This window comes from Lipotes vexillifer, unplaced genomic scaffold, assembly GCF_000442215.2.
Source record: "Lipotes vexillifer unplaced genomic scaffold, Lipotes_vexillifer_v1.1 scaffold24, whole genome shotgun sequence".
In the NCBI taxonomy this organism is placed as follows: Eukaryota; Metazoa; Chordata; class Mammalia; order Artiodactyla; family Lipotidae; genus Lipotes; species Lipotes vexillifer.
In genome coordinates this window covers 1330015-1345759 of record NW_006782914.1, presented here as the reverse complement: position 1 = coordinate 1345759, position 15745 = coordinate 1330015, and the positions used below count along the sequence as shown (strand labels likewise).

The 15745-nt window shown below is 41.7% G+C and overlaps 1 protein-coding gene across 1 annotated transcript in view; it reads right to left on the bottom strand.

Annotated features, from left to right (window-relative positions):
* The window catches only part of ATP8B4 (ATPase phospholipid transporting 8B4 (putative)), a 246299-nt gene that overhangs the window by 217085 nt on the left and 13469 nt on the right, over nt 1-15745 (bottom strand). The window contains 1 exon segment of the mRNA XM_007455539.1: nt 2659-2717. Within this exon segment, the coding sequence (XP_007455601.1) occupies nt 2659-2717 (59 nt within the window).

Here is a 15745-nt window from a genome sequence, read left to right as displayed (position 1 = left end):
TCTTTCCACTACATTTGAGGAAACTTCACCATTTCTCCTTTCATCTTTTTTATAATTTTCAGTTTATTCCCATCTCCTCTTCAGCCTTATGGGGGAAGACTACTCCATCAATTATTATAAGCATTCACGCTGAGATCTGTTGGGGTTTCTTCAAATCCATTTCCATTTGCAGGAATACCCTTTAAACTAGGCAAGACTTTAAACTAGGCAATACCCTTTAAACTAGGCAAGACTTTAAACTAGGCAAGACAAAAGACCCTTGGGTTCTGCCTTTCTTAAAAGGATAGTCCACGTATGACGTGCTCAAAAATCCTTAAAAATCAGATAGATATAGATTCAAATCCCATCTCTATAAAGACTAGCTCATAGAGTCATTGCGTGTTACTCTACTTCAGCCTGTTCAGTAACTCTATGAAACAGGTACTTTTATTATCCCCAATTTGTATCTGAATAGGCTGAGACTGAGAAGGGTTCCACAGTTCACTGCCTGGCCAGACATCCTGTTGGGAGTTCCCAAATCAGCACACCACCAGCCAGGTCTAGTGGGGACCCTTGCTCATTCTAGGAGGGCCTGGCTCATCCCCTCTGAGCCACGGTAGGGGTCATTAGATCTGAGATACTCATGCCCCTCTCTGCTCTGCACCTTCCCTTTCTCTTGCTGTCATTCTTGGTTTTGCCAGCCCATAATGGGTTTTGGTTTTTTCCTTAGTATGTTTTAACTCCGAGACAAAGCTGCCTTATTCCATCTGCTGTAGCTGCAGAATATTGTTCCACTGCCTTGTCATTGTTAGGAAGCCCAACAGAAAACCCAGCCCCAGCTACACACCTGTATGCTTTTGTTCAATATCATGCAAGCTCAAGAGAAAACCATCTCTGTATCCTTGGCATGTTATTATTAAAAGAAAAATCAAAAGCAAATGTTGCAAATGGTTAACATCTATTTAATCTGGGTGGTAGGCACACAGGTGTCATATTATTCCCTGTACTTTCCTCTAAGTTTGAAATATTTCATAAATTAAGTAAAAATAAATATAAAAGACTGTATCATCTTACAAAATGCAGACAAAATATGGCTTTCCTTATCTAGTTACTACTCACAGAATGAAAATACCTCTTACACGTTGGAAAATAAGGATAAAGCCAAGTACGTAAATGCATAATTACCCAGTAGTAGATTACTTGTTACTGGGTTTTTGCCCCCTAGGTCTTAAAATATAGACATCTACTCCTCTGATTTAGGGTTTGGTGGTCAAGGCTTTCAAGGGTCATCTTCTAGAGTTAAAGAATTGGTGGTAGAATGGATAGAAAGGCATGGGGCCAAGTCTGGTGATGACCAGAAGGGCTAAATGACCAGTGGTCAGGAGGCTGCACAGAGTGGCATTAATCACCATGGAGAAAGTAGTCCCCTGCCCCCCAACCCCTGGCAACAAAGCATATTCATCAGCGTCCTGCGAGGGATTCTTCTCTCAAGGACAGATTTACTTGAACCAAGCTCACAAGACTGATGAATAAAATCAGGGTGCCAATATATTACTTTAATGAGAAATCTGTCATAGAGGCAGTGTGCTGACTCCATGTAGAGACACTTACATTGAACATCAAATTATAATCACAAGTTTACGTGATTATCACAGTATGAGAAAAGAGGGGTTGTTAGCTACCTCTGCTGGTATCAAGCTATAATAGCCCAATGTAGCCTTCCACATGTATGGAAAAACACTGCCAACAGAAATTAAATACTAAAAATAATCCACTGGCCAAAATTCTCTCTCCTCTAGCTAGTTCCTAGATGGAGACTGACAAAGTTTACCCCATGACACTCACATTTCTACGCTTTGATAGTCATCAAACCCCTCTGTGAATTGAGACTTTCTTTCATTAATGTGCTGGTATACTCAATCACAGCAGGTCTTCTAGGCCTCATGTTGCCCACAGCATCAATTCTACCAGTTATCTTTCCTAGAACTGATTTAAAAAACTTCATGTAGCAACTTAGGTTGAGTCAAGGAAAGATGAGATTTTTATGAGGGCCCATGAAATAATTCACAAAGTGCTCACCAGAGTATCCCAAGTTTCTAGACTAGTGCCAGTCACTTAGTAGACTCTCAATAAATATTTCTTATGTGAATGAAGAAAACTCCCATTAAAAAAAAAAGTAGTTCAGTACAAGCTTAAAGATCACACATTTTAACTAATCATTCTCACTGCTCACTTGATAAATACAATCATTCCGGTCTAGGAACTTTCTCCTACATGCACTTTTCCACATTCAGCCTCAGTTGCTCTGAGAAAATCCCCAAATGTTATTCATCACCCAACAGCCACTATTACCACTTCTATCACCAAGTACTACCATGGAGGCCTGCTTTCATAGTATTCTTACATTATTTGAGTGCCCAATGGGCACCAAGATGAATTAAGCATAAATTCTTGAGAAAGAAGGTACTTCATCTTATTCCCATACCAACCACTCAGCGCAGAATAGAAATAACTGTATAAACATTACTAAAATCTGAATTTATGGAAACATATGGCACCTTGCTATTAAGATGGACCAACAAAGTTTTCAGTGAAATCAAAGTTCTAGAAGGCAAGAATCCTACTATCCTTAAGATCAGACCTACCCCAGCATGTGTGTGCTATGAGTGTTTTACTCACTGTGTACTGGTACTTCTCATTATATTCACGGTCATTGGCTTTTACTATCCGTTCCACTTCTAGAGAGAGAGAAATCAGGTATGAAATTAAATTTTCAACCAAAAGAAACATACAACTCTTTAAACTAATATCAAATAGGTTACTTTGATTGTCATCAAGGTTATAAGAATTCTTTCTTTTGAAATTTGAAGGGCATTGGGTTTTTTCCAGCCTAAATGTTGGAACGTGTATTGGAAAATCCCAAAATGGAAAGCTGAAATGTTTTTCATTGTCTTTCTGATGCCAGCCATAAAGCAAAACAGTATGTGTCTCCAATTTCTATATCCCTTCAACTCCACAAAGACCCTTTCTGTTAACTTCAAGTAGTTCCTAAAAAGAAGGAGCTGCTAAAAGTCAAATGCCACACTGGAAAGGAATCTTTTTTTGTTTTTGTTTTTTTGCTTCAGAGTTACAAGATATAACATAGCCAAACAAAACCATACTGAAGTGGCCAGTGAGGTCACTGGCCTTATAGTCACGGAGCCAAAGATGATATTTCTAAACAACCCATGCATATTGAGAGGAACTTTACATTATCAGGGGACTGAGACCTACCCTTAGCTGGAAGTGGCCGAAAAAATAAAATCTCTTCTGAAAGCAAATGTAGAGTCCCGGTCCAAGGTAGCAACTTAGGAAGATCCTGAACTCACCTCCTCCTATGGACATACTGAATGTACAGATATATCTGGAACAATTTCCTCAAAACAAAACCTAGAAACTGGCTAAGAGGCCCCTTCACATCAGGCAAACAAGAGGGAAAACAATCGAAGCAGGTAGGAAACGCTGAGACACAATCTCACTATAAACCCCACCCTCAGACAAAGTGGGAGGCAACTCAAAACCCAGAGCTTCAACCCGAGGAGCAAAGGGTTCAGACCCCACATCGGGCGCGTCCACTTTTCAGACAGGTACCTGAGAGACAGCCTCCAAAGCATCTGCTTTGAAGACCAGTGGGGCAGGGCTCTGGCAAACTGAGGAAGAGCTCTTCAAGTGCCCTCAGGCAGACTCATCCCAGGGCCCAGCACAGAAGCAGCCCTTTGAAAAGCACCAGAAAAAGACTCACTAATTTTAAAGCATTGGTCTAAGGGGCACGGACCTCTGGGATACTCTCCAGGGACGGTTGCTGGTGGGTACCATCTCCCTGATCTCCCTCTGCCTTGCTAATGTGGACGGGCGCCATCTTTTTTTTTTTTCCTCCTTTATTCTTTTTCCCCCTTGTCTTTTTTTTCTTATTTTTCTTTTCTTTCCCTTTTCTTTTTTTTTTTTATTTTTATTTTCCACTGGGTGCCGTCTTTGCACTCCCCCTCTGCCACACTGCAGAGCCCCAGGATCTCCTGGAGGGGAGCGTCAACACACACCTGGTGCCCCAGTTTTTACATCTGATCCTGGTTTTCACAGCTGCCACCCAGGGAACACTTCTTGATTGCCTGACTCTGGAGCCCATGGGCTTATGTTTCTGGATCCCATGGGACTGTAACAATCAAAGATTCTATTCTTGGAAGACTACCACCCCCAGGGCACTGCACAGACAGCTGACTGAAACACATTCTCAGTCTCTCTGAGAAAGAGGCCCGTTTGCCTATCCAAAAGCTTTGGCCTGTGGGGCAGGCTTCTGGTTTGGTACTCTTACAGGGGACTACGGAGAGGCTCTCAGGGAATGGAGGCCAATGGACACAATCTTTGTGCTCTCTCTCTGCCTCGCTCCAGCTCACCAGGATCTTCCAGAAAGGAGCTTATACCCTTCTCTGGTGCCCCAATTTTTCTGGCTACTGCCAGGGGACACTTCAATATCACCTGAAAGCAAGTAAAAATAACAAAACCATAGGACAACAAACCCAAAGATTATCATAGTGCAGAAATTAAAATTTGTAGAGGGCAAGAAGAGACAATGCCCCAGAAACACCAGCAGAGCATGTTTTTGTAGTAAGGGTAGCACGTTCTTGCTCCATGTTTACTTAATCCAGAGTTGGCAAAAGGGTAACGGTGGAGTAATGAAAGCTATGGAAGGAAGATCAGCCAAGTAACCAACAGACAGCAATGTTGGACTCTCCTAGTAACTAACCTAACCATCTCAACCTGGGAGTCCCTTAATCCCACAGTTCCCCACCTGGGTAAGTGAAAGATTGTAAAAAGTATAGGGATGTGGTAAGAGTCTGACTTTAGAGAAGGTACATACAACCACAGAGATAAAGGAGACTGGAGCGTGGAAAGTAGGGATGAGGAAAGGAAGAGCAAGAGAAAAGCAAAGAGAAGGAGAGCTGGAAGTAGAAGGGAGATGAGAAAGAAGACGGAGATGAACAGGGAAAGAAGGGAGATAGGAGAATATCTTACCACCTGCTCCCTGTATACCAGGCACCACGAGTTATAAGAACTGATTCCTTTTTCCCAAAATTCCAAGAGGAATCTAAATGTCTCTACAGTCCCTGTGGCTCAGCTTTCAAGTATGAAGTTCACCTCTGAGGACTGCTCCTGACAAATGACACCCTGTCTTTGGTTATGGTTGGGCTCCTACTATTTGTAGAGTATTTATCTGTTTGATATCCACCTACATGGCTTCCTTCTTTACCGTCTAATAAAGTCAGTTCCCTTTGTATAACTCTGAAATTGAGAACCCACCAGGAAGCAACCTCTCAACCAACCATCCCCTGAAAGAAAGATTTCAAAGTCTGACTATAAAAGCATCATCCTCTCTCATCATTCCCCAACAAAGAGCAAAAATATCAAAGCCCAAAATGGAATTTTGGAGGCTGAGAGAATTAAAAGCTTAGAAAGATAGATGATTTGTTTATTCATCCCCACCTTAACCCAGGCATAGTAAAACTGCCGACAGGAAAACAGTGGATATTACTTGGGGTTGGTCGGCGGGGGGGGGGTTTCTTCTGCATGGCAAAGGCTAACCTGGCCCACTGGCCTCCTGCGTGTAATTTACAGATTAGCTTAAATCAAAAATCAGACGTGCTAACTTGTATATTGATGGCTTTAGTTTAGAGCATATACATTCAGATGATGATCATTTTTAAACTTCACATTTATATGAAGCACATCCAAGCACAGAATTCTATAGTTCTGTGTCTAATTTTACTTATTCCAAACACCAGAATCTTGACTCCTGTCCAGTGTCTCCATGTAACCATCCTCCCCAAGGACTGAGAATAGCCCTTTCCCAAAGTGGCCAAAGGAGTCATTTCTGTGCTGGGAAAGTTTGGATCCTCTCCTGGGTATCCACATTGCTCATATCCCACGAGACCTTGTAAGAGCCAGGAAGTCCTCTCCTATTTTTCCGTCTAAAATCTTCTTATTAAGACTTGATATTTGTCTCTATACTTCCATTAAGTATTATCTTTCTGAACTGAGCCTTCATGGATAAATTCTGGGAGAAGATTTTCCATCCCTTCACTAAGCTCTGCAAAATTCTGGCTTTGGGTTTTAAATCCCTACAGTTTTCTGCCTTTAACCTGAATATGCTAGGCCTGAATTGTCTTTGTAGGAATTTACATTCTTCCATGTGCTACAACAGTGCATGAGGGGATATAAACCCCTGTTGGCAATAAGTCACATCCTGCAAGAAGGGGAAGCTGAGCACAAATCCCCCATAAACAACGTCCACTAGGGATTGCTCAGAGGTTCAGTGACTTAATGCCCAACATTTTGTAGGCATCCTTCCAGGTGTGAGAGGAATGAAAGGAAAGTGCTCATCAAGGGATTTATGAGTTAACACAGTAAGCTCATTCCTGCACAACTGGTATCACTAAATGTGTCTGGTTCCAAAAACGAGTAAAGTGATACACATGGATGTATAAAATATAGTAAACCAGAGTATGTTTACAGTGGAATAAAAGAACTTCCAGTTCAAGTTAGCATGTCCTTCTACCTCCCTTACCTCTCAGGTCCCACTGAAATGAGAGAAAATATTTTTTTAAGAATAAAAACATAACAGTGCTGGAAAATAAGAATGGGGCTATCAGAGGCTCATAAATTTTAAAGAAAGTCTACAAAATAAAATAGAAATCAGATGGGATCAATTGACCAAAAAAAAAAATTAAAAAAGATAGGAACAATGCTAGCCAAAAGACTTAGAAGAGCTGTTTTCCCAATGGAGCCCCAGAGAAGTTCCAAATTCAGCCAATAAATACAAAGATTGAGAGTGTGTTGTAGATAGGGTGACAGTCCCAGTGATGCCTAATGTCTTGGCAAAATAATTAAAAGTGTCTCAGTTTGGAACATAAATTATCTGATCACCTTAGTTTTGGAGAATTACCAAAATGATTATAATTGAGCCAGTTGGGTCCTCTCACACACCCCTCCCTTACCCACTGAAGAGACTAGGCAACATGCCTAGGGAAGAAACCAAGAGGGGGTGTTCAGGCCTAAGAGAGAAGAAGCTCTGAATCTCCACATCAGCTACAGCAGACTCAGGCCCTCGTAAAGCCTGCCTTACTGAGGCAATTGTGGGATGTGCCAGATACCCTGACTAAACCACAATGCTATAGACTGAATGTTTGTGCCCCTCCCAAATTCATATATTGAGACTTAATCCCCAATGTGATGATATTTGAAAGCTTTTGGAAGGTAATTAGGTCATGAGGGTGGAGCCCCAATGAATGGGATTAGTGTCGTTAAAAAAGAGGCCTGGGGCTTCCCTGGTGACACAGTGGTTGAGAGTCCGCCTGCTGATGCAGGGGACATGGGTTCGTGCCCCGGTCCGGGAAGGTCCCACATGCCGCAGAGCGGCTGGGCCCGTGAGCCATGGCCGCTGAGCCTGCGCGTCCGGAGCCTGTGCTCCACAACGAGAGAGGCCCCAACAGTGAGAGGCCCGCATACCGCAAAAAGAAAACCAAAAAGAGGCCCTAGAGAGCTCTCTTGCCCCTTTCATTATTTGAAGACACAGAAAGAAGATAACTGTCTATGAACCAGAAAGCAGCCCTCACCAGTCCCCAAATCTGCTGATGCCTTGATCATGGACTTCCCAGCCTCCAGAACTGTGAGAAATAAATTTTTATTGTTTACAAGCCACCTAGTCTTTGTACTCTGTTATAGCAAACAGAATGGACTAAGACACACAGAAAAACCTCTCTGTGTGCTGGCTATATCACTGGTCCTCCTATTTAAAGGAGAGGGCTGACAGGGAAAAAGACCTTTGAAACTGAACTAATCCATCTAGTCCTTCATTTGTAAATACAAACCAGCAACCATAAGTCACCAGACATCTGAGAAAAACCAAGAGCACAAAACAGAAGGATCCAAGGGGAAGAGATAATGCTGAAAACAGGTGGGGAAAGGGGGTTGTTTTTCTTTTTAATTCTAATTAGTACCTCAAAGATATTCAAGAAGACACGGCATCCATGAAACAAGAACAAGCTGATAGGAACAAAGAAAACAGAGAACAAGAGAAAGTTCCTGGAAATTAAAAATATTTAATGCACGAACTGTATAGTAGGAAAGACAGAATGAAGAATAAGACTTAAGAAATCTCTTAAAATATATAAGAAAATGACAAAAAAAAAAACCACTTAGGAGAAAGGAACATAAACAATGGATGGGAGGAAATAATCAAATAAATAGAAGAAAATTTCTCTGCACCAGAGTAAGACAACTCTTCAAAGCAAAAGGGCCATCAAGTGCCAGTCAAGATGAATGAAAATGGACCTACAGATCTTCATAAAATTTTGATAAAAAACAAAGACAAAAATATTAAAAACTTCCATAAGGAAAAAATGTTTTTGAACTTAGAATTCTATACTCAGGCAAATAATCAATCAAGTATGAAAGGGCAATAAAAACATCTTCAGACATGCAAGAGGGTTTACACACAAGATCATCTCCAAAATAATGTAACGTTGTACTCAAGAATGTACAACAGGAAAAATAATGGTTTACGTTTTTAAAGTAAAGTGGAAGAAAATATGGAAGGATGATGATCAGCTAGAGTCCCTAATGAAAATAAAAATGCCTGACATGATGACCCACACACCTGTTCCAGGTGGACCACGAATTCTACAGAAAAAGCGAAGGCCTGTCTATTGCCCTTTACTTCACAGTCTGTAAGGTAAAAATAAACTAATTTCTTTGGGAAAGTACAATTATGTGTTAGTTGTTGGCTCAAACAATAATTTCTCTAACAACTCCTCATAAAGTAGTCATTGTTTGAGATAAAGAATATAATATGAGAATTTTAGAGCTGTGTTTTATAACAGGCCTATGGATATCATCTCAAACACAATCCCAAGGGCCCAATGACAGAGTCTCTGTACTCAGTCCCTGCTGAGCTGATGAAGTTCAGAAATGTATTTTAGGATATTTAAAAGAGCAAATGGACTACATGTCCTTCAAGCAATCATCCTAATTATTTCTCTCAACTGCACTTGCGCTAAACACTAAATGACTATAAGCTTGAGATTGAACTTCCTAGAAAATTCCTGGAGAGCTGCTATGCTGTGTTGCTAGCTGAGTATAGATGTGTAAGACAGAAGAGCAACGTTTAATAGTGTTAGCATTCTTTTGTGACCGCTGAGGAGCCTACCAAGACACGTGTTTGGATAGGAAGCCATCCTTCACCATTTCAGTGAGCCAAGACAATAGCCATTAGCAGAGGCAAAATTATCTTAGACATTGTTTTTAATCTGCTCCAGAATATAGTAAAAGAGGTCATTAAACCTTCAAAGTTCTGTTTCACACAGGGTGTTGGAAATAGCCTTTACTCCCCAAATCTCGTCACGGCTAAAATAATTTGATGTCTGCCTCAATCAAATATATCAATGAAGCACTCATAGAATGCTTATCTTTGAGCCACGTGCTTCCTGTTACATGATCCAAGATAACTAACTGAGGATACCTCACTTATTTTATGAAATGGTTATTTATAAATCAGTTAAATGTTAGGGAACATTTATCAAAAAGAGTAACCTGAGTTTCAGAATATGACCTGGAGGTACCCCCTCCCTCCCTGAAATAATTATCTTATAGGGCTGACAGTTTCTTCGACTTGGTTTCAGACAATGAAACCATACCCATTTATGTATGCATGTATGCTTGTCTTTCCTTTTCGAAGGAGGAGATGCATCTAGAAAAATCCAACAGTGTTATCAGATAACTAAGACATAAGTTTAAAAGGTGGGAGAGGGCTTCCCTGGTGGCGCAGTGGTTGCGAGTCCGCCTGCCAATGCAGGGGATACGTGCCCCAGTCCGGGAAGATCCCACATGCCACGGAGCGGCTGGGCCCGTGAGCCATGGCCGCTGAGCCTGCGCGTCTGGAGCCTGTGCTCCGCAACGGGAGAGGCCACAACAGTGAGAGGCCGGTGTACCGCGCCAAAAAAAAAAAAAAAAAAAAAAAAATAGGTTTGATGAAAGAGCCCTCAGAAGAGGCCAGGATCACGAAGCAAGAGGCCCGAGATCTTCCACCAAACCATCTGCGTGAGCACATTTTAACTCAGGACCTCTCCTTACTTATGCTTCCTCTGTAAAATAATGCCACTTTCTGTTGCCATCATTAAGTGAGAAAATGCAGGGAAAGCACTTTATAAACAGAAAAATAGTTGAAGAGTCTTTTTTTAATGAAAAAAAAAGTAGCAAATAAGAGGTGAAGAAAAAGGAAATCATCCAGGCTTGGCTAGTCAGTCTTAACGTCACTATTACTATTATTGCTGAAGAGGGTCTGAAGTAATTTTCTGTATAGTCCCAGTAGAAATTGACAAATGCCCATTGATTCTACTCTAGGTCCTCAAAGGCAACACCCACTTCCTAATCTGGGCTCTTCTCCCTAATAACAAAATAAATTTTACATTATCCAGCTTCCACTTCCAGGAGACAAGAGAAGACAGGTCACTTACATCTTTTTTGATGAGTTTGTCTCTGAACAATGCATAACACCTTAGGGTTTAAGACTAGTTAGTGAATGCAGCAACTCTATTAACAAGACCAAGAGTAAAGGGAAGATTTAGGAGGCTTCCACCAGGCCCATGAGTGATCACAGCAACTATGAGCCCACAATTAATGAACACACTGTCTTTCTTCAATTAACTCCAGAGCATTTTGTCCTTTACCAAATGTGGTTTAGGAGACAGCCTCCAGGCAGTTGGCTTTAGCTCCCCAAAATCATGAAATGATGAAGCACCACAGAGAATTTAGGGGTCTCTGTATATAACCCTGATGGCACGGACTGATATTTCCTTATCAAGGTTGGTCCCAGTCCAGAAGCTGAAGAAAGTCTCGAAACATGGAGAATCATTTGGGGTTTGGGGTTGTTGGTTTTTTGGGTTGGGTCAGAAATCTCACAAAAATTCCCTCAAGCCAAATCAATAACTTAAGCTTTTTCCCTTCTTAATTTTCTTTCATTTGTCACAATCTGGTCTGTGGTTGGGAGCCAAAGCAATTCATTAAAGACATGAGGAAAGAACAATGAGTAGGGAGAACTTTAAAGAAAAGAGTTCCCCAGCCTTCAAGATTTCCTGATTTGATTCCAAAAGCACATTCTGATACAATTGAAAAATATGTGTCCTGAATCAGGGTTTCCTATTGAAACCCAGTGGTGACCTGCAGCTGCTGGGATTTATTGACATTTAATCAGCAAACTAAAGAGAGAATCGAGGCAAAAAAAAAAAATCTTTCCACAAGTTTTAAAAAAATTCTTGTCCTCAAAAAAGAGCTTGGAAACAGAATTAGGGGAGTCAAACAAATACTAAAGGGCCTTGGGTTTGTTTTCCTCTGGGCTGAGCCAATTTGCTCATCAGGTCCAGATATCTGGAAAATTTGATTTATTGGGAGCTTTGTTCCTCTCATGGCTTACGACAGCTTCACAAAGAAAAATAAAAATATTTTACCAATTCCTTCTTCTTCAAGCATACGTGAATTATATTATACACATTACAAGTAAAATCGACAAAAATTTTCTTATGAGCCCACACCATGTGGTTTTCTGTAAGTACAGATTCACAACTGGAGATTTAAGACTTACTGTAATAATAGTGAAGATAATAACAGCTAACATTTATTGAGCACTGGTTAAAAGCTAGATACTGTATGAAGTGTTTCACATGCATTAACCCTCAAAACAATCCTATTAGGTACGCACTATTATTAGCCCCATTTTACCAGTGAGAAAAATAAAGTCCTAGCACGATTATGCAATAGAGTCAGATTTCAAACACTGAACTTCCGACCTTGTAAAAGGAGCTTGGAAGAGATTCTAGGTATAAGGAGATGGTGGGTGGTACCATGCAGAGATGATTGGGAAACTGTAAATTAATGTATGCCTGTGTCCAGAGGTCAAGGAGAGGGAGAAGAGGCCTCTCTAGACAAAAGTGATACTCCAGGATGTACTGCAAGTCCCAGACTCCTTCCCAATTAACCTTGGCACCCTGGGACCTCTTATATTTCATTCCTTCCAGACTTCTCTCTGCTTCACAGTAGAGGCCCCCTCAGAGAAACTGACTACCCTCTCCTTGGAGACTTTCAGCAGTCGTTGCTGAGAAGACGCTCCCAAATCCCTGTCCAAAACTTACTGCTTTCTTAGCAGCCTTTCTCTTACGGATCCGGTGCTAGACCGCTGGTTTTTTTAATCTACATTCTTTTACAATTTGATTATCTATAGCAAAAATTGCATTGTTATGGACTATGCCAGGATCAGAATGTTTTCTGTACAGATGAAAAACAGCTATATTTTTCTATAGCCTGCCTATGCAAAAAAAAAAAAAAAAAACCCCCAGGATCTACCCCAAGGATCCCAAGAGCCTAGAAAAAGCTGAAGGACATTTAATTTCCCTTTGTGAGACACATTCCAGCCATCCAAGGGAAATCAAGCCACCTGTCACAAAGTGAGAGGAAAGAACCCCAGGTGGGGAAGACAGAGACACATGAGAAGAAAATCTGAAGAGGGTTCTTATCTGCTTCATACCTTATCAGCTTACACAGGAAACTGTGTTTCTCAAAGCTTGTGTTTGTCATTTTGAGATGCATAGGGCTATAAATATGAGTTTCATTAGTACATACTGGTTTCAGGTCTCAATCCCTGAAACCCTGTGGCAAATAAAATCTGCTGGAGCCAAGACAAAGTGATTTATTGCAGAAATATTTAATGAACTCCTTTGAGCAAGGCTCTATTCTAGACAGTGAAGGAAAAGCAAGATGTCAATAGTCTTCAAAGGGTAAACGTGCCTACAATACCTGCACAGCAAGGAAGCAGAGGAGAGGCCTAGGGAGCCACAGAAAGCAGAGAAAAGGAAAGTCAAGTCCAGGTGGGTGGTCAAAAGGCATCCCCACCTGTCCTAGGCAGCTCTGAAGGGAAGTTAGGCAGCTGTATACAAACTGTGGAGTGTGGTAGGTTGTTTTTGCCAAGCACCTTATCTAAGCTGAGCCATAGTCATTTACTGAAAAGAGAAGACATTTGGTAGAGGTGGTCTGCCACCTGAGATGGGGTGAAATATGGGCTTTGCAAGAGGATATCTACAGTTCCTCCTCAGATGTGCCTTCTAGTGGAATACTGGACCAAGTGTGAAAAGACAGAAAGAAAAAAATAGGGGCCTCGATTTATTTACCTATTCGTGAAGCATTCAGATAATACACGTTTTAAATAGAGATAAAATAGAGCCAGAACTTTAGGCAGAAAAGAAATCTGCCTACTTCTCTGCCCCTCCTCTGCACACACTGTGGTCCAAGCCACCTCACCTCTCCTCCCAGCGGTCGTAATAACCCCTCCTCAGGTCTCCTCACTTCTACCCCTGCCCCTATCATCTATTTTCAACAGAGCAACCAGAGTGACCCTTTTAGAATTGCATGAGTTTCTGATTGCTGCTCTAGCAAATCACCACAAATGTAGCTGCTTAAAACAACACAAACATGTCGTCTTATTGTTCTGGAAGTCGGAAGTCCAAAAATGGATCTCACAAGGCTAAAATCAAGGTGTTTCTTCAAGACTGAGTCCCTTCTGGAGGCTCTAAAGAGAATCTGTTCCTTGGCTTTTCTAGCTTCTAGAGGCTGCCACATTCCTGGGGTCATGGATGCATCACTCTGACTTCTCCTTCCACCATTATATTGCCTTCTCTGATTTTGACTCTGCTGCCTCCCTCTTATAAGAACCTTTGTGATTACAATGGGCCCACCCTTATAATCTTTCCATTGTAAGATCCTTAACTTCATCACATATGCAAAGTGTCTTTTACCATGTAAGGTCACAGAGCCACAGGTTCTGAGGTTTTAGGACATGGACATCTTTGCAGGAGGGGGCATTAACCTGCCTACCACAAAAATCATCTCTTTTCTCTGCACAAAATGTCCAGTGTTGCTCTATCTCAAGAGAGAAGCCAGCTCTTACAAAGGCTTCAGGGCCCTGCTTGATCTTCACACACCCACCCTGTTACCTCTCTGACCTCAAATCGCTGCCAGAAGCAGACCCTCCATGAAGCTAATGAAGCTTAAGCTTCAGCTCACCTCACTTGCACTTTCCATCCCAAGGCCCTGGGAATAGCACTAGAAATTTGTTTGCATTGCTTTTACTCTGTTTTGCTTTTCGATTTGCAATATTAAAATATTTTAGCCACAAGAGCTAAGACCATTGTCTCCTCCACTCTATTTCCTCCTGTCACATTTTGCCTCGTGTGAGATGACGCTGGAATCCACATGAGGGGCTGTCAAGTGGGAAATACATTGAGTTTGTGTTTAGTGGAGTGTATTTATGTGATTCATTGTCACTTCTGTATAGATTTAACTTACTGGTGGTCACCCCAGAGGAGGAATAGTTCTCCTATCTCCATGGGGAATCACCCAGCATTGCAAGATGAAGGTGCAGGGCCCAAGGTCATACGGCAGCATGACTGTGTCTGATAGCACCTGGCACCAGAAGAATGTGGATAATGGAGGAGACAGGGGTTTGCAATACAGAGCCAGAAGTTAGCCTACACAGGATTCTTCCAATCATCACACATGGAAAATTGTATGGGGAAGATTTAACTTTCATCAACTACTAGTCAAAACAGAATTTATCTCATGTTAGCAGTATTAGGAGAATGAAGTGCTGAGTATCCTCAATACTATAGGTAATAAGCATATCATATTTTTTTTACATGGGGATTGAAAAATATAAAATTTATTAGGATTCCTGTGCTTATAGAGCACAAACCAATTTGTACTAGTACTAAATATAGTAAGTACATCTGTCACAGCTCAGATATGAAGGAAACTTCATGGAAGTTTTCCCAAGGTTGACAATTCTAAATCTTTACATGACGTTACGAAGTCATGAAGCTGAAAAACTATTCTAATCTCATAAGCTAACATAATTTTTAAACTAATTTACATTAGCTCAAGATGGCAGCATAGAAGGTCATGCGCTCACTCCCTCTTGTGAGAACACCAGAATCACAACTAGCTGCTGGACAATCATTGACAGGAAGAAACAGGAACTCACCAAAAAAGATACCCCACATCCAAACACAAAGGAGAAGCCACAGTGAGACAGTAGGAGGGGTGCAATCACAATAAAATCAAATCCCATAACTGCTGGGTGGGTGACTCACAAACTGGAGAACAATTATTCCACAGAAGTCCACCCACTGGAGTAAAGGTACTGAGCCCCATGTCAGGCTTCCCAACCTGAGGGTCTGGCAATGGGAGGAGGAATCCCCAGAGAATCAGACGTTGAAAGCCAGCGGGATTTGTTTGCAGAACTTTGACAGGACTGGGGGAAACAGAGATTCCATTCTTGGAGGCCACACACAAAGTAGTGTGCACATCAGGACCCAGGGGAAGAAGCAGTGACCCCGTAGGAGACAGAATCAGATGTACCTGCTAGTGTTGGAGGGTCTCCTGCAGAGGCGGAAGGCAGCTTAGCTCACCACAAGGACAAAGACAGTGGCACCAGAAGTTCTGGGAAGTACTCATTGGTATGAGCCCTCCCAGTGCCTACCATTAGCCCCACCAAAGAGCCTGTAGGCTCCAGTGCTGGGTCACCTCAGGCCAAACAACCAACAGGGAGGGAACTCAGCCCCACCTATCAGCAGACAAGCAAATTAAAGTTTTACTGAGCTCTGCCCACCAGAGTAACACCCAGCTCTACCAA